Here is a 16,889-nt window from a genome sequence, read left to right on the forward strand (position 1 = left end):
GTTGATGTAGCTCAATATTGGGTTTCATGCTTTATATAAGTTTCAATTTCAGTTCAAAGAAATTTTGACACAAAAATTTGAAGCATTGACTTATTATTTTATTTATCAAATAAATAGATGGATATATTGTTGAGTAAAAGAGTTGAAATGTTTGTTTTGGTCCACTTGAACACATGATTAGAGTTAAGAAAAAAATAGCAATATGATGATGAGATAGAGTGAGAAGGAGAGAAAGCAAATGAAATTTTGATAATGAATAATTAATGATGGTAAAGGGCGGTGGTCCTCTTACCAGAGGAACCTTAAATATTTGACAAAAGTGATTCAGTGGAAACAAGGAAGACATCAGAGTGATGATCATGATTATTTTCATTGTGAAATGTTAAAATGGTTTCCGTTAGCTGAAGGCTACATTATGAAATAAAAGTAGCTCGACTGGTCCACTTGTTTTTGGTTAAAGCCTTTGTTTCAACTCGTTGTTTAATTTTCCTCTTTTCTGGTTTCGTTTCTGGTTTACCCTTTTTAGTTTATTGGGTTCAATTGGATTATTAATTTAAGTGAATACTTGTGATCACCATCTTGCCGCAATGTGACCCATCATTGGTTAAATGGTTTCTTTGGTCAACATTTGGTAATTTCTCACGTAAATCCTTCGAGAGAAATTAAGGGAAAGAGTTGTGCGATTAAATTATCATTCATCTAGTTTATAGAGCATCAAGTAGCTAGTCATGTTTTCACCATTACAATCATCATTTCTATCCAATGTTACGTGTTATTTAATCATTCATGGTCAAAATGAGTTCGACCATTTTCTATTTTCTTTCCATTCAACTTTCTACTGTTGACAATACATGAGATGATTAATTTAACTGTGAAACGTTAAAATTTGTGCGACCAAAATATGCTTTGTTTGATGTTAACCAATTCTCAAAGTGATAATTTGCCTTATTCTGGTCACTCACTGTTATATTTGTTGACAAGCGAGACTCTATTAGAAACGAGATTCACATTTCTAACAAAGCTGAAACATTTGTTGAACAAGATTTCATCGGTGATGAAGTCTAGTTTACATCAAAGATTAAAGTTTGATCTGATTTACCTGGTTCTTTTTGCTAACTGGCAATTGTATTGTATTGATTACAATAATTTTCATGATAATCATCATAGCCATTTCACAATCATCGTCACATTTCATCAATTCAATTTGAATATCAGTAGATCATTCATTATGATTCCCTATATTTATATCTTTCTTGGACTTCTCATCGGTAATTCACTTCTTTCCCATGGACATCCAGTAAGTCATTGAATAACTTTGATTCAAAAAATATCAAATTTACGGAAAATTGTATTTATTTTCTTAACATTGACAGTGTGGTACTGAAGCAGCTGAGGATACAATCGATGCTTTTCTAGAAAAGCCGTTGTTTGGTGTTTTCAAAGTATGGCATCTAGTTATGATTGGAATGTTGATAGCCATAATTGCTACGATTGTTGCCTGTTGTATAATGAGATGCAGGATCCCTCGAACTAAACAAGAAATTGAAGCAGACGCTATCCGTAAAAAGGTTACTAAGCAATTCAGAGCCCATCTGAACAAAATCCCTATTGAAGGAATGGAATTAATCAAAGGTAAGTCAATAACTGTTCAAGTTAACCAGTCTGCCAAAATTTTCCCTCTTATTGGATTTCTTTACTCAATTTATTCTCAATCATTTGTTTAGTGCTCAATGAAGTTAAAGAATATGAAGAAGATAGAATCAAAAAAGGAACTATCGAAGAAAAGAAAACTTTGATGAAAAGGTTAAAAGCACTTTTCAAGTCTGACTCTATGGAAAGATCGATGTCCAAAGATGATGCGGATGAAGGTTCGATCAATGAAAAACCCGGATTAACAAATCCCAAATTGACCAACACCATTGTTTCGATTACATCAGATAATGATCCAATAACGGTGTCCAGTCCAACTCCATCAGTGACCAAAGAAAAGTATTAGCAAACCAGAAAGCGAAATGGACATTGGAAATTAAATTTGTTGTTTAAAGCGTTACTCTATGAAAAAATGAAATCATTTGCATGTTTAACAATCAAGTTTAGTTGTGATTCGTCAACATGTTCATCAAAGCCAAAAAATCTGCCAATTCATAATGTCTAGGACATCTCGAGTCCAATACATCGTCTCTTTTCATACAAATATAATAAATTATAAAAATTTACAACCAAATCTGTATTCACATACGATTATTGCATAAAAAAGTAAAATCTCAATTGATTTGTTCAATTGCAATGATTAATATCTTATTTTTGAGAAAAAACCGAAATTCAAAAATTTAAGGTACGATTTTATTGTATCAAATCTAATGGTTTAATAGTATGATAAAAATAAATCACTTATTATCTAAGGTGAATCAAATTTTTACATGCTTATAATCAACATGATGGTGCACTATTGTCGACGGGAACAAAAAAAGATTTGTTATTAGCTCAGTTACATTAATAGTTTTGAAATTAAAATTGTTATAAATACAAGCAAAGACATAAGAAATATTGCATACTAAAAAAGGCAATTTGTCAGGTAGCTTAAAGGCACAATAATGTCAAGTTCAATGGTTTTGATTGAGATTGCGACTGTTAATATTAAATGAGGAGTAAATAAATTAATCAGGAACAAAATTGAAAATGGGAAGTTTGTCATAAAGCTGATAGTTTGTCATGACACAAATTTGGTTCCCCGAGTTTCTAATTCAAACTTATTAGCTTAATACGAGTATTGTTTGATTAGATTTTTTTGAAGATTGCTTTGCTGAAGATTTTTTTAGTTGCTGATTTTGAGATTTAACTATTAGATTTTTATGAGTGAAAATCAATAGATTATCCATCATGGCACAATTCGGTGTAAGCTTTTCATTAATTTCTCATTAAGAGAGTGTGAGATTATTAACGTGTGCAAAAAGTGACAATAATTTGGATTGATTCACCAAATTTTTCTTTTTATGGCAAAGAAAGGAGATACTTTGTGTGATTATGCAGAGTTGGTCCACTGGCCATATTCATCTTTACGATAAAAACGAGATCCATTTGAAAAAACAGTTATACTGGGGAATGGATGCTTTTTAATGAACTGGAGAGCTTGTCTAGTTTCACGAACATAATCTGGACTCTCAGCTTCAGGGGAAGTTGAAAGACACTGTAAAAATAAAAATGCATAATAAATCAAAATTGGAAATTTTATCACTAATGAGCAAAATAGGATTTTACCTTGAGAATTATATCATCATCAAATTTTATCCAGTCATCAATACATCTTACTGGTTGATAGCAGAAAGGTCCAATTTTCAGGACACCATAATAGCTTTCATAGACATTTAACATTTCAGGAGATCCAGGGGACAATAAACGACTGGATCTTAATGCTAAGTCGGGACCTTTATCAGCAAAGTTTGCTGGAAATATGTCACCAGATTTAACGTTAACAGCTAAGCCATGAATAACTGGTAGGTTAACGTTGCTTCTTACAAAAGTGTTCAGTTCACAAATACATGCTGTTATAAGATGGATATTTACTGGCTGCCGATTGAAACAATCTGAAACAAAAGTAAACAAAAAAGCTTGAGCTGTAAAAAAAGCTGACGCATTTTTCGAGAATTTTCATCCAATCAAGATCTGTTAAGTGTCAATTAAATGCATTGATTAAATCTTACATAAAATAGACAGACAAAGCTCAGTTGAATATCCTTTTGAGTCGTTAAATCCTCCAACCATATGCAGTTCTATTTCACCATTCACTGATGATGAATATTCTTGAACTTTGTGAATCATTTCTTGAATTCCTCTTTCCGTGTCTGAGCCATCAAAATGACCCAATGCAACAACACCTGTTCCTGAATGACGAAGTACCACGATACTACATGTAGTTGCATCTGGTGTTCCAACAATATTGATGCTTGCTGATAAAAAAGAATAGAGATTAGATTTTTGCGACTTAAATTTAAAACAGAGAGAAAAGAAGCTTTTGAGCCCAACAATGTTGTTTAAAATCAATCTTGACAGTAAATCATACTTGAAAGGCTCAAACAAAAATGTGGTATGAAGACAAAGTATTGTAAACTTACGATCATTTGGAGCAACAATTGCGAATTCACGTTGTATCACACACAAAGATCCAATAGGACTGACAGTTTTATGAGGAAGGGGTAGTAATCGTCTAGAATATTCCTTTGAGTAAAATTCAAAAATAAAATTAAATACGCTGATGAATATTAAGATAGACTAAATAAATTTAACTTAGGTGAGAAGATAGGACAAAGAACACGATATGAAAAATAATTGCTTCTGACCTAACCCAACATTTTTTTGGGTTCAAAACAACAATTTTACCATACCTTCAATGATGGGTACGCATCCAAAAAAGCTCGAGTGTCCGAATGTAATTTATCCATAATAGCTCCATTGATAAAGAGAGGCATTTTTGTGAAGAAGATAAGGCGTAATTCAAGCAAAACAATAAACAATTAATTTTCTTAAAAAATTACCAGTTAAAAAATTTGAAAAAACAAAAACAAGGAAAACTAATCTTTAATCAACAGATCAGCAGATGGCGCAGTCTTACCAGCGCTAAAAAACGTTGAAGTTACATTTTGAAATTGAAACAATTTCATTTGAAAATTCCTCATGTATTTCATGTATTACGGATGTATGGATGACTGATGATTCCTGAATATTTAAATTGCTTCAAAGTTCATTTTCATTGTCATTTGTCCCTACTTAGACCTTTGAAAGAGCAATTAAATACATTATCAGATTATCAAGTCTTAGGTATTGACTTATTTACTTTGAATCTCTTCAGAGCTTTCCTTTACAGAGTTTTAAATTCAATTTTAATTAATTTCTGAAAAATTATCCAGTTACTGATCTTCTATATGCACTTTAATTGCATATATATACAATTTGTGAAGATGTCTGAATTTGAATGGAATGATGAGAGGGAAACGAGAAGCAAAATTGATACGAATCTAGTCAAGTACCTAATTATTGACATTTTTTTGCTATCAAATCGTAACCTGTAAGTCAATGTTTAACTTTGACACGGAGGATTATAAACTGTTAACTAAACAATTATGTAGAGCTGGATATAAAGCTAAAAGGCCAATATTGTGCCAAATTTCTGTGTACTTTGGGATATAGCTATGATTATCTTCTGAGAAATGTTTGTAATAAATGTCTTGGTACAATAAAAAATCAATTTAATGGCTATCAATTAATTTGCTAGATCATAGATTAGAGTCAAATTGATCATCAAGAGCTGAGTGACTTCAATTAGACTAACTTGCACAATATTACCAGTTGCGTCCTTCCCTTGCTTCGTTGTAACACAAGTCTTGAATAAAAACGCTTCATTCGCCAAATTAATCTATTAATAGCCATGAAAGCTCTGAGAATGTTTTCATTCATTTTAATCATTTTAATTGTCCCGCGCGATTTATACGCTGCAACTTTAAGCCAATATACGGCCAATCCAGCTCCTAGCTAGTAAGTATAATCCTCATTGTTACCTGTGATTTTCATATCACATGAGTTGAATACCGTTTCTTTGTATTTGATGTTTATAATTGATATTAAATTTCTTTATACTTTTTAGCCAATATACGAATGGTTATGGAAATTATCAAATAGTTTGCCAGCCTAATCAATTTCGCTGTTCCAGTGGTTTATGTATCCACGAGAGCTCAAGATGTAATGGTAAAACTGAGTGTCCCTCAGGGGACGATGAGCAACTTTGTCCGGCATCATCATCGACTACTACTACTTCAGCACCAGTCAAGAATCCTGATTCTCCTGCTGATTGTGCTCCAAACATGTCCTATCAGTGTCAACAAAGCAAACGCTGCATTCCTTGGTCACAGTTATGTGATGGTAAGATCCAATGTTTGCTCGGGGACGATGAAAATCAAACAAACTGTAAGCTTGTTCCTGGCTTTGATCAAAAGCAACAAGGAACAATCAAACCGAATGCAATCGAATCCAATGTAAAGCCAATCAACAATGAAACCAATGTAACTGAACCTCCAATTTACCAACCGACCACATACGACTATTCAAACCAAGGTAATTCTAGTAATGGCGGTCCAGGTGCGACAGTGGTTAAGGTTAACAAAGTTGTCCAAAGTGCTGATCGAACCACCAACGAATTCCACCCAAAAAAAGATGATTCTGGTTTTCTTTTCGTAAATTTTGGCCCGAGTAAGTTTTGATAAAATTTTGGCTAAATCTAATTTCTGCAACAACCATTTTATTTGCATTGTTATTTATATTTTCAAGTTACTTTTAGTTTGTTAATCATCTTTTACCAAATTAAGCCATGCTGGCTTCGGTTAGCTGATCATAAACTATCAAATATTCTTAACGATCATTACAGGATGCTTCTTGGTAATAGTAGTTGTCTTTTGATTACAATTACCTGTTCATAAAATTTAAAGACATAACGTCATTTCTCCTTTAATAGCCTATCAATTCAATTTGGGAATCATCATTAATGATGAATTATTGTTATACAATGCAAATAAAATAATTAAAAGGTTACACAAATTATTGAAATTAACCAATAAATTTGTAAATATCAATGTATTGTTATATAATTTTTACCACTTTAATTGGAAAAAACAATCATTAATTATGACGAAAAATATTCCAACAGTTATCAATGGAGATAATAATGTCAATGGTAATGGTAATGATCTTGGTAATGGAAACGAAAACGGTAACGGCAATGGCAACGGGAATGGTAATGGCAACGGGAATGAAAATGGAAGTGGAAATAACAATCATTATCAAAAGTTCATACCGTCCGGAGAAGATTATAAAAATTACTATACAGAAGGAAAAGCTTACTACCCTTGATGATTCGGTTCAAAATAAAACTATTATCATTATATTATAAAAAAAATGCAAAATATCAATTTTTATTCATCATCTTCAATTTTAATTCTACTGCGCTTTGCTTTAGTTAGTTTTGGTTTTGTTTCAGGTTTTACATCATCATCTTTAACTTCGTGGTTCCAAACTCGCTTTTCTTTACCGAAAGTTGCACCTGACGCTAAAAGGTCCCGTATCATCTTTTTCTTTTCATTTATCAATCCAATGGAAACATCAATCAACTTTTTAAATTCATTTTGCTTCAGTTGAGCAAATTTTTCCAGTCTATTCGTAGTGTCGGCGCAATTTTGTTTCAGCCTCTTGTTGTTATCAGATAATTGCTTGATCTTTGCATTCTTCTCGGCTATACTGGCTTTCATTTCTTTCAATATTTTAGAAACTATCTGAGTAGCCTCGAGAGATGCTTTTTTCAGAAGTACATTATCAATAGGCATTCTTAGTACTTCGTCGCCCTCTTCATCATACTGAACCAATTTCCAAGTTAAAAGACATTTCTTGGTATCCAAAATAAATATGTATTTGGTAGTTCGGGTGGAATCAGTTTTGTTTCCTCGAACAAAGGCTTCCAAACTTTGATCTCCATGTAAATTTGTTTCATAGGTTCCAGTGTAAGCCTCTAAAATGTTGGTCAAAATTAGGTTCACTTTTAAAGAATCACCATCCCGGTTTATAATTTCACTCTTAAGAAAATACTCTTGACCAGGTTTACCATCCATTTCGATCGAGGTGATGCAAGTCTTGTCATCCATTGCATCCATGGTCAACAGAAAAGTAGAAAGAGTATAAAACCAAATAGCACAGAAGTACCCAAGCACAAAAAAAGCTAAAAAAGAAAACAAACTTAAAAATATTAACCCGGTAACTCTTAAAATAAAAGGTGATTAATTTTAAAATATTATATTAGTTAACTGTAATCCAAATAATCGCCTTCAAAATAAAAACAAAAGCCAGTAAATTGTGACTTTCCAAAAAGCCCGCAAATTTTAAATTTTCTCTGATTATTTTTAAATGACATTTTTACTTGATAAACTCAAATCATTTGAATGAATGAACAGTTTCATAAATATTATGTGATGATTAGCAATGAAATATGATTAAAATTAACATTCTAATTTCATGTTTACTTCAATAAACATTTATGAAGGAAATTATTGAAAATAAAATGAAAGAAAGCTTTTCAAGATTTGAATACAATAGATTTGATTGTTTTGTTACCAAATTGTAATTAAGTTGATTACATTTTTTTGCAAAATTTTTACAGAAGGAAAAAAATGAGCAGACTTTTAACAAAAAAGACGTCTGCAATTTTGAATAAGACCAATAGTCGAGATAAATTAAGTTTATATCCCTTCAATTTGCAACAATCAATGAGAAGGTGAAGGTAAACAATTATTTTTGAGGTAAAAAAAGTTACATTTCCTACTAAAAATTATCACTGTAATTGCTCATAACTGTAGCTTCCTAAGAAGTATGATTGTCAAGGATTGAAATGGTTACCAATGTTGTACCAACGGAAACTGAATTCAATATGTTTTAACAGCCTCGAATGTTTGTTAATTCATTCAAGAGTGAACAATAACACTATTAAAGGTTACCTTCAACAATTAACTGAAACGCGAAGGACATTTCCCTCTTGACCAAACATCGACTTGACTATTTGATAAACTGTCTCGCGATCTGTGATCAAAATTATATCAACCATAGAAAATTAATATTGTAAACTGAATCATCTTTGCATGATTTCAATCACACACAATAATCTAATCAACAGCTTGTGTTTTTGCGTGATGATATAAAATCAAATAGTAAAGTTAACTATTGCCTTTACTTTATTTCCGTATTCAATCTCAAATGATTAAAACATTCAAAATTGGTTATGATTGTGAGACTGATTTGGGTTGAAAGGACTCTTAAGACTCTTTTCATTGAATATCTGAAAATGCCTGTTATTGGACAATCATTAATCAGTCTTGAATGACATCAACCACAATATATTTGATCATTATTTTTGATAAAATCAGGTGAAATGAAATGTACAAAGTGATTTAGTGCTTTTAAAAAAAAGATATTTTCATTTTTCAATAGACAATATATATGATAAAAAATAAAGGTGTAACACATGAAAAGAGCCAAATACACAATTTGAGAAATATAAAGTAAATTCACTTGAAATCCACAGTAGTATTTGATTTGAATAGATTTAAATTAATCGTGAAAAGTAAATAATAAATTGGATGATACATTGACATTTATTCATCAATGGATGATTCAAGTTTGATTAAAAGGGATTTTGGTAAGTTGATTCATTTTTTTTATACCTTCATTTTGACTCGTCTCTCGTGTTACACCCTTTTACAAATCTATCGATTAAAAACTTATCGATTACCCTATTGTATATAATATTTACATCAATCACTTTTGTATAGAAAGTTATCAAATTGATTCTTAAACGTTTGAAGGCCAATTAATGATGTTAGTCATTAAAAACAAAATGATAATCTGATATAATGATATGCATGATTTTCAATCGTACATTTTTAAGGCTTCACTTAGTTCGTTGGATATTCTTTGATAAAATTCCAATTGGGCTTGGACAAAACTTTTCATCATTTGCTTTGTATCTGAAATTCGCTCCTTTTGGAAATGATTTATTTCTGCCAACATAGCATATGAGACGACATCAGCTCTTTGGGACACTGATTCAACTACTTTGTCTTCAGCTTTGCCTTCATCTCGTAACCTAAGGTAATCTTTCTTGCGTCCTAAGGCTTGTTTATTTAAATCTAATATCTCTGGCCAGGCGGATAAAATGCCCTTGTATTCATGGAGAACATAAGATAATGGTTCGAAATCATATTTAGGTTGTTCTTCATACATTTTGGCAATTCTATCGAAAGTATCTCCGGTACCACGGATAGCTTCATTTAATTGATGATCAATATAATCACTTGTATCATAGGCAGAAGCGAACGAATTTAAGGCTATGCTTATTTTTTGCATTTCTTTCTTATATGCTCCAGAATATTTTCGGCACTGGTCAATAACAACATCGGACATAAATTGAATTGATTCATCCATTTTTTTGACAAATTTACCGAATGATTCAGTTCTTGATTCAACAAATGTGACTTCCAAAGGCACTGTGGGAGGTTGAAGAGTATAAAAAAATGAGCCTCCGGTGAACTCATCCTTCTCTGCGCGACGTTTACCGGTTTTCCAGCGTTTTTTATCATCTGTACAAGTTATAAAATGCATCCAAACATCAGCCTGGGAAATTACTGGATGCCGACATATACGATTTACCCACAATTGCAGCTGAATTTTACGATGTTCAATGAATTCTTCTGAAAAACGCCCACTGATTTGTTTAGCAGGTAACCATGGAATTGGGATGGCCATGAATTTGTCGGTTAAACATCCATATAACCAGTCAAAATGTTTATATCTCCGACTAACCATAATATTATTAAAACTTGGCGTCAACTTGTAAGCTGTATATGTTTTAAGGCCTTTCAGTTTGCTCTCCTTTTTCGGTGCAGTAATGGTACAATAATATTCTGATTTAGCTGGTGCCCACATAATTTCATTTGATGAAGTTTCAATAATATAAATGTAAGCATCACAGGGAACCTTGCGAGTCTTAGAACCTAGGATAAAATCTTCTCCTCCTGATTTGACAAAAGTTGAAAATCGATTGATACTTTTTTTAACTGGAAGCTGAGATTTGCCACTAGCTAGGGAAAGTGAACTTTGGGCCGGATTTGGCCCCGATCCAAAGCCAGATCCGCTTCCAGCACCAGCCCCTATTGTATCACCACCTGATCCTTGACTATCATCATCATCCCAATCTTCATCGCCCCAATCATCTCCTTGGTCATAGTTATTTTCTTGCATTTGACCAATGTTTGTTGGACCACTTGGTGGTGGAAAATTAGGTACTGGTGGGTTAAAAGTAGATGACACTGATGAAGATGTTACAGGTGAGAAAAAATCATGTTCTGTTGTGTTGTTAGTCGATTGTATTAATTCAACATAACCAGCGGGGAATAGGCCTTGTTCTCCTCGGCTGTTACACCCTTCCCACCATCCTTCACCAACATCTTGCCGTAGAACGGTTAATATTTCATCAGCATAAATGTCCAGTTCTCCAGTTCCAGGTTGAGCTTGAAAGTCATAAAGTACCCGGCACTGAGCAGTTCCATTAGTTGATAAATGGGACATTATTGCTTACCGATGATATAAATATTAAATATGCAGATTCCGTTGCTTTTTCAATCGTCCAGTGGCAATGGACACAAATTATTCAACAGGCTTTATCACAGGTCAACTAGAAAATAAATTAAGATGAGAAAGATTGTCAGACACTTATGAATAACCAATAGATTTAAATAAAATAGTCAAATTAAACTAATTAAACAGAGAAATAGAAAGGAGAAAAAACATGAGAGAAATTGACAGAGGGAGAATGGGAGGAAAAAAATTCAAACAGATGAAAAGAAAAAGAAAGAGAGAGGGAAAGCAAAAGAAAGAATGGAAACAAAACAAGAATAAATGTCAGATTAGAAGAGTCACAGATATGCTCTTGATTTACCTGTTTCTAGTGATAATTGAGTTGACAGCAAGGACAGTAATCATCCGCAACGTCTCCCAGTAATTAAAGAAAAATACAGAGGTAAATTAAGTGATGAGAATTGATGGAGGTTGGTGTGAAAATTGGGTCCACACAGTATAACATAAACAGGCTATGATGACAAGCACAAGTTTGTTTTTTGATTTTTATGTTGTTATTGTGTCGTTGGACCGAGTTTACCAGTAAAGAGAAAGAGAAAAAGAAAGAGTGAACAAAAAAGAGTAGACAAAATAGACAATAAGAAAAGGTAAAGTAAGAAAAGAAGAAAAAAATGGAAGTTGTTGATGTGTTAAGAGTTGTTAATGTTACTTGAATTACACACAACAAATCCCAAGAAAGTAGAGACAAGCTGATTACAGACTGAATCTAATCTCCACATCCAATCATAAGCACATGATTGACCTGGTTATTTAAACTCGTAAAACATCGATGTAAATTAAAAATACATGCGACTTTCAAGTTGAATTGAACTCATTAACGGTTAGCTAAAGTCAATGTCTCCTCAAATCAATATTCAGGTTCAGGACAAGAGACAAAAATGAATTTGATTTGTCAGTATTTAGCTTTCTCAAGCCGCGAATTATAAACTGCTTTCAACTTGTAACGATAAACAAATTAACCATAGTTACCTTGATTAAAATCATTCTTGGTCTATTAATGATCATTTTTAATAATTACAGAGAGTTGACAAAAAAACTAAAACAAGAATGGGTTAAGGAAAGTTAAGGGAATATCACTTTAGTTGATTAAAAGATGATTTAGATGAAATTAAGAGTTTATTAACTTAAATAATGCATCTAACTGAATGGAAAACCATTTAAAGATGATATTTAATAATAAAAATCATAGTTATAAGTTTCAACGATCAGCTGAACAATATAAAGAAGGTAAAATGATTACAAAAAGATCTCAATGAAGAAACAGCCTGAATAGAGGTTTACAAAATATGTACATGATGATTGATAAGAAGCTGAATTGAACTAAATAATAACCAATGTAAATCCATGTCATCCGTTTCTTAGCTTCTGGAATGGTTGAGTCTTCCTCTTTGAGAAGATATTTTCTTATTCCTAAATACAATCTATGAGTATAATTGCGCCAGTTGATGGTACTTATATCGATATTGAATTTTAACTTGTCCTCTTCAGTCAGGCTATCAGACAGTTGATTGAAGTTGTCACAAGGAAAGCTCCATTGGCGTCGGGCAAAATAAGTCAACAATTCAAAACCTGAATGCATTTTACCCACCAAACGAACCAATCTAAAAATTTATAAAATAAAAAATCAAAATAAGTTTCTAATAAATTTAAAAAATCCTAAGAAAAAGAAACAAACAATTCAGCTGCAATTTGATCAGATTTGTTTATGTAGATGAGCTAAGTACAGTGAATAAAGCCCGTTAGATGGCGACTAATTAACAGTTGGGAAAAATTTGAACTCGATTACTCCTTTCAAGTTTATTGCTTAAACTAATTGTTTGTTTCTAATTAACTATTGATTGACTCATTGATAATGGTTGATAAAGCATAAAAGTCAATTTATTTCTGTGCAGTTATTACACCTTACCTTCTTTGTTGGCCAAGGATAAAAAGGATGCAATCGATGAGATAAGCAAAGAGAAGTTCCGAGAAATATTTGGTTATGAGATGATCAAACCGGGAAACATGATTACCCTGCATCACTTTAACTGGTGGTCTTAACATTTGGAGAGACGGTGATTCCACAGCAGCTTCCCTACCATAGCTTAAAAATTGTTCCCATGTAACTGGATTCGTTTCACCGGAGGTCAGGTTGAAGACTTTCATTTTTTCACCATTTGATTGACCAGCATGGGTGTTTGCCATGTACCAACCAATGGCGATGAGACCATTAACCACAGTGTCAGCTGGAATCAAATCAGAGATACAGTTGGGTTTAAAGTACATGGTCCTGGCAATACCCAAAGAACCAAGAAGACAAGCTCCACTTGGACCATTAACAGTGTCTCCCCAACCAGGAACTGGCTCTTTCCAAGTTGCTGTTATTATTGAAGGTCTAGCAATACCAATTGTTATCCCTTTTCCATGATTTTTCAGGTATTGTTCAGCTAGTGCTTTGGTAAATGTATATGTATTGGGACGATCTTCAAAATATTTGGAGTACATCTTCTCAAAAGTTTCATTATCCATTGTTTCGCTTGCCTCCAACATTTCATCGACGTTCACTTGCATCGGATAAATAACCTCTCCGCTTATTGGTTTCTGACAATAGGCGTAAGCTGTTGATACATGGACAAACACTTCAAGGTTTGCAATGTCCTGACAAAGCTCCAAAACCCATTTAGTGGCCTTTACATTGGTGGTCAAACAGTCTCTGTTATATTCATTTGTTTCAAATGATGATCAAAAAGAGTGAAATTAAACGGACATTAGCTTACTACTATTTTAAGGTTTGTCTATGAAACGTTAGTTACGGAGTACATTTATCAGTGTCCAGCTTGCATACCAATCATTACCGTCCATTATTGTGAAATCTAACTATAATCAACTTATCTTATTAATTTATTGCAAAGAGATTGTACTAATAATTTTTTTCTTTTTCTTATCTAACTAGTTGGTGTTAAAGGTCGAGTGAATTCCCCTCTGAATTGACCTTTCGACCTTTTAGCGAGGCTGATCATGAGGATGTTTTTCTAAAAATGCTGCATTATATTGATTAATTTGACGATAAGCTGATTGGTTAATGGCCGAAACTTTCACAATTAAGTGTCAAGAAAAAAGTGTAAACTAAATGTGAAAACATAATTAAGGAAAGAAATGTGGAAATAAAATCTTACTTGAGAGGATCGTCAAATCGAACTGATGCTGCTGAATGGAAAACAATGGAAACTTCATCGATAATTTTCTGACGGTCAGACGATGAAAGTCCTAATCCTTCTTGTGTTAAATCACCGTCCAAGGCAATTATAGTTGATGACAATTTGATTGGATCACAGGCACTGAAAACATCATTCTGGATAAATTCCTCAAGCCGTCTTTCAACGCTCTTACCTCGCTTTGAACGAAGTAATATATAAATATGTTTTACCTCACACGATCGGACGAGTTTTTCAACCAAAACCTAATTCAAATTTGATTCCAAACAGCAGGCGATTCAAATTAAACGAATCAAATGAAAAAAAAGACAGAGATTAATCAATGGTGATAATGGTAATGAGCGAGATGTTGTGTAATGGATAAAATGGTGGACAGTCTGAAAAGTGCAAATGAAAATGGATGAAAATTTTACCTTTCCAAGAAAGCCAGTTGCTCCGGTCACAAAGACTGATTTGTTTCGATAAAATGAAGTGATTGGCGAGTCGATATGCTGAGTTTCCATGATATTTTTAATATTTGTTTAAGTAGATTTCGAACAAAAATTAGGTAAACTTAAAAAATTAGGCTCAAATGAAAACAAAAACGCAGTGTATGAGAAAAATTAGGAAATTTGATGAAACTAAAAACAAACAGTGTTAAAATGGTTAAAAGAATTGTTATAGTCAGTAAATATAAAATAGAAAAGTTTAACTGTTACTCAGGTAAACTAAGAATCGACTGGACTCTAGCCATAACCTAAAACTACCAAAACAGGTAACGAAACGATCAAGGGGAGAGGAAGACAGTGAGACAGAGAGACACAAACTAATAGAGAAAGAGAGAGAGAAAGTGTAAAAAGGAGAGGAAGAGATAAAGAGGAAATTATGATATGATAGAGAAAAGATAATGAGTGAGTAAAGAAGGAGTAGATGAAGAGAGATATTTTTTTAGGGTAGCAAAGGAGGATGAAAGAGAAATGGCAATGAATATGAGAGTGAGAAAGGTAAAAGATAGATGTTACATTGAGTAGGTAAGAAAAGAGGAGGTAGTTGGAAAGGTTAGGTAAAAGGGGCTTTAATGATTGGGGAAATCCCGTAATTTTGGTTAAGGACCGGGCCATGGAAAAAAACCAACTTAACCATAAGAAAATAAATTGACCTGTTGATGGCCCAGGGCTTGAGGTAACGCTACAGACTTTTATGCAAACTGTGTAAATGTATTCATAGCCAAAAAACAAGCTAAACGGATATTTTTGGATGGAAAAGTTTACTTTTGTTTTTACCTTTCTTATCCAAGGTTAATTTTCATCCATCTTTTTTTTCATTAATTTCACCTAATCTTATACAGTTCATCTTCATCTTTCCATTTTGCTCTTTTTTTTCTGCTGAAAATTGATACTCGTTTCTGCATTTCTGGACATTCTTGCAAACAGCCAACCTTGAGTGAGTTTTTTTTGCTGCTGTGACTGATTGTGGTACATTTCCGGACACTTAACTGCAATCTTGAGGTAATCAACTGTAAATTGCTATCATTTTAATTCTAGTCAATCTGTTTTTGCTTCTCAATGTTGTTTATTTCATTTTTATATCTTTTTCTAACAGTGATATCAGTTTTTTGGTAAAGACTATTGGTCAATATTATGGATTTTTCAACTGTTGGCTTTTAAAGTTTTTTATGTCCATCTCATTTTTTCTCCTGATAAGCTTTCAGTCTTCAGATAAATAATTGACAGCCATGGATCTATCGAATTATCATTTGAAAGCTCAGCCAAATAGTCGCTCATCATCATTATTGAATCAAGTCTGGTTTTTTTGTTCGCTCTTGAATTATTGATTTTATTTTGACTGAATATTGGCTTTTAATCACAATCTAGGATCGAATTGATTGCTGAAGCAATAGACTAGATTGATGATGCTATAAAAATTAACTTATTTATAACGTCAACGAATAACATGATAATGGTTACAAATTGTTACGAAAAAATTGTCTCGAGGAAGATATTCAAAAAATATTACAACAGAAACTTGGCTGTGTAAACTTGGCAATTAACTTTGATTTGATTGTACAAAATCTTGAATTAATTCCATAATTTTCTTCCTTTAAAAGCACATTCGGCTGTTGAATGATTTAGGAAATTTTATGTGAAGACTCACAGATCAAATTCACTTAATGTCTTGTTTTTTTATTGCTAACAGTAAATCCGTCAATCGATCAATGCAAGAGCGATAAGTCAATGGTTCACTTTTGTATGAAAGTGAAGAGTTTTTTATTTTTAATGTATTCTGATGATAGATTGATGCATTGATTGTTTGAGTAAAAAATCTAAAATCATTCACAACTACCCTGTCCACCATTCTAAGAAGTTTGCCTCCGTTTCCAATTTCATCTAAAGTTTTGATCCTTTGGCCACGGAGACGTCTTTTTAAATCAGAGAATAGCTAATTGTCACTGCGGAAACACAAGGAATACAGAGGGAAATAAGGAGGACAGAT

At 32.7% G+C, this 16,889-nt stretch overlaps 5 protein-coding genes and 1 long non-coding RNA gene across 6 annotated transcripts; 3 read left to right on the forward strand and 3 right to left on the reverse strand.

Moving 5' to 3' along the window:
* The first annotated feature begins 202 nt into the window (after positions 1 to 202).
* On the forward strand, positions 203 to 2,268 carry LOC107359477 (uncharacterized). The gene is made up of 3 exons (XM_015925957.3): positions 203 to 1,297; positions 1,374 to 1,632; positions 1,725 to 2,268. Exons 1-3 carry the CDS (start codon positions 902 to 904, stop codon positions 1,994 to 1,996), a joined length of 927 nt encoding a protein of 308 aa, XP_015781443.2. The 5' UTR covers positions 203 to 901; the 3' UTR covers positions 1,997 to 2,268.
* A 53-nt stretch (positions 2,269 to 2,321) lies between these two features.
* Ntan1 (N-terminal amidohydrolase 1) lies at positions 2,322 to 4,551 on the reverse strand. Its single transcript, XM_015925969.3, has 5 exons — positions 4,383 to 4,551; positions 4,113 to 4,215; positions 3,702 to 3,947; positions 3,259 to 3,584; positions 2,322 to 3,187 (listed from the first exon to the last, which is right to left on the reverse strand). The coding sequence occupies exons 1-5, from the start codon at positions 4,464 to 4,466 to the stop codon at positions 3,023 to 3,025; spliced, it is 924 nt and encodes a 307-aa protein (XP_015781455.1). The 5' UTR covers positions 4,467 to 4,551; the 3' UTR covers positions 2,322 to 3,022.
* A 625-nt stretch (positions 4,552 to 5,176) lies between these two features.
* Positions 5,177 to 6,943, forward strand: LOC107359494 (uncharacterized). Its single transcript, XM_015925981.3, has 3 exons — positions 5,177 to 5,529; positions 5,639 to 6,240; positions 6,695 to 6,943. Exons 1-3 carry the CDS (start codon positions 5,423 to 5,425, stop codon positions 6,895 to 6,897), a joined length of 912 nt encoding a protein of 303 aa, XP_015781467.1. The 5' UTR covers positions 5,177 to 5,422; the 3' UTR covers positions 6,898 to 6,943.
* A 1,956-nt stretch (positions 6,944 to 8,899) lies between these two features.
* Positions 8,900 to 11,672, reverse strand: SH3PX1 (sorting nexin 33-like protein SH3PX1). Its single transcript, XM_015925622.3, has 2 exons — positions 11,525 to 11,672; positions 8,900 to 11,260 (listed from the first exon to the last, which is right to left on the reverse strand). The coding sequence occupies exon 2, from the start codon at positions 11,152 to 11,154 to the stop codon at positions 9,457 to 9,459; it is 1,698 nt and encodes a 565-aa protein (XP_015781108.1). The 5' UTR covers positions 11,155 to 11,260; positions 11,525 to 11,672; the 3' UTR covers positions 8,900 to 9,456.
* A 648-nt stretch (positions 11,673 to 12,320) lies between these two features.
* On the reverse strand, positions 12,321 to 15,128 carry LOC107359238 (fatty acyl-CoA reductase 1). The gene is made up of 4 exons (XM_015925717.3): positions 14,831 to 15,128; positions 14,379 to 14,662; positions 13,130 to 13,915; positions 12,321 to 12,824 (listed from the first exon to the last, which is right to left on the reverse strand). The coding sequence occupies exons 1-4, from the start codon at positions 14,918 to 14,920 to the stop codon at positions 12,473 to 12,475; spliced, it is 1,512 nt and encodes a 503-aa protein (XP_015781203.1). The 5' UTR covers positions 14,921 to 15,128; the 3' UTR covers positions 12,321 to 12,472.
* Positions 13,853 to 16,562, forward strand: LOC149093993 (uncharacterized). The gene is made up of 4 exons (XR_016198475.1): positions 13,853 to 13,991; positions 14,156 to 15,578; positions 15,745 to 15,904; positions 15,999 to 16,562. It is a non-coding gene; the product is annotated as an uncharacterized LOC149093993 (long non-coding RNA).
* The last annotated feature ends 327 nt before the right edge of the window (positions 16,563 to 16,889 follow it).

The sequence above is a fragment of the Tetranychus urticae genome, chromosome 2 (genome assembly GCF_039701765.1).
Source record: "Tetranychus urticae isolate SD_2017Ah chromosome 2, NJAU_TeUrti_SD_1.0, whole genome shotgun sequence".
NCBI lineage: Eukaryota > Metazoa > Arthropoda > Arachnida > Trombidiformes > Tetranychidae > Tetranychus > Tetranychus urticae.

What these genes read in the sequence shown, in the direction of transcription:
- LOC107359477 (XM_015925957.3), top strand. Translation starts at nt 902, where the DNA reads ATGCTTTGTTTGATGTTAACCAATTCTCAAAGTGATAATTTGCCTTAT. An exon ending in TTCTTTCCCATGGACATCCA is followed by an intron (nt 1,298 to 1,373) that starts GTAAGTCATTGA and finishes TAACATTGACAG; the next exon opens with TGTGGTACTGAAGCAGCTGA. An exon ending in AGGAATGGAATTAATCAAAG is followed by an intron (nt 1,633 to 1,724) that starts GTAAGTCAATAA and finishes TCATTTGTTTAG; the next exon opens with TGCTCAATGAAGTTAAAGAA.
- Ntan1 (XM_015925969.3), bottom strand. Translation starts at nt 4,466, where the DNA reads ATGCCTCTCTTTATCAATGGAGCTATTATGGATAAATTACATTCGGAC. An exon ending in ATGCGTACCCATCATTGAAG is followed by an intron (nt 4,216 to 4,382) that starts GTATGGTAAAAT and finishes TTTTACTCAAAG; the next exon opens with GAATATTCTAGACGATTACT. An exon ending in AATTGTTGCTCCAAATGATC is followed by an intron (nt 3,948 to 4,112) that starts GTAAGTTTACAA and finishes CTTTTTTATCAG; the next exon opens with CAAGCATCAATATTGTTGGA.
- LOC107359494 (XM_015925981.3), top strand. Translation starts at nt 5,423, where the DNA reads ATGAAAGCTCTGAGAATGTTTTCATTCATTTTAATCATTTTAATTGTC. An exon ending in GCCAATCCAGCTCCTAGCTA is followed by an intron (nt 5,530 to 5,638) that starts GTAAGTATAATC and finishes TATACTTTTTAG; the next exon opens with CCAATATACGAATGGTTATG. An exon ending in TTTCGTAAATTTTGGCCCGA is followed by an intron (nt 6,241 to 6,694) that starts GTAAGTTTTGAT and finishes ATATTCCAACAG; the next exon opens with TTATCAATGGAGATAATAAT.
- SH3PX1 (XM_015925622.3), bottom strand. Translation starts at nt 11,154, where the DNA reads ATGTCCCATTTATCAACTAATGGAACTGCTCAGTGCCGGGTACTTTAT.
- LOC107359238 (XM_015925717.3), bottom strand. Translation starts at nt 14,920, where the DNA reads ATGGAAACTCAGCATATCGACTCGCCAATCACTTCATTTTATCGAAAC. An exon ending in CAACTGGCTTTCTTGGAAAG is followed by an intron (nt 14,663 to 14,830) that starts GTAAAATTTTCA and finishes AATTTGAATTAG; the next exon opens with GTTTTGGTTGAAAAACTCGT. An exon ending in ATCCTTGGCCAACAAAGAAG is followed by an intron (nt 12,825 to 13,129) that starts GTAAGGTGTAAT and finishes ATAAATTTTTAG; the next exon opens with ATTGGTTCGTTTGGTGGGTA.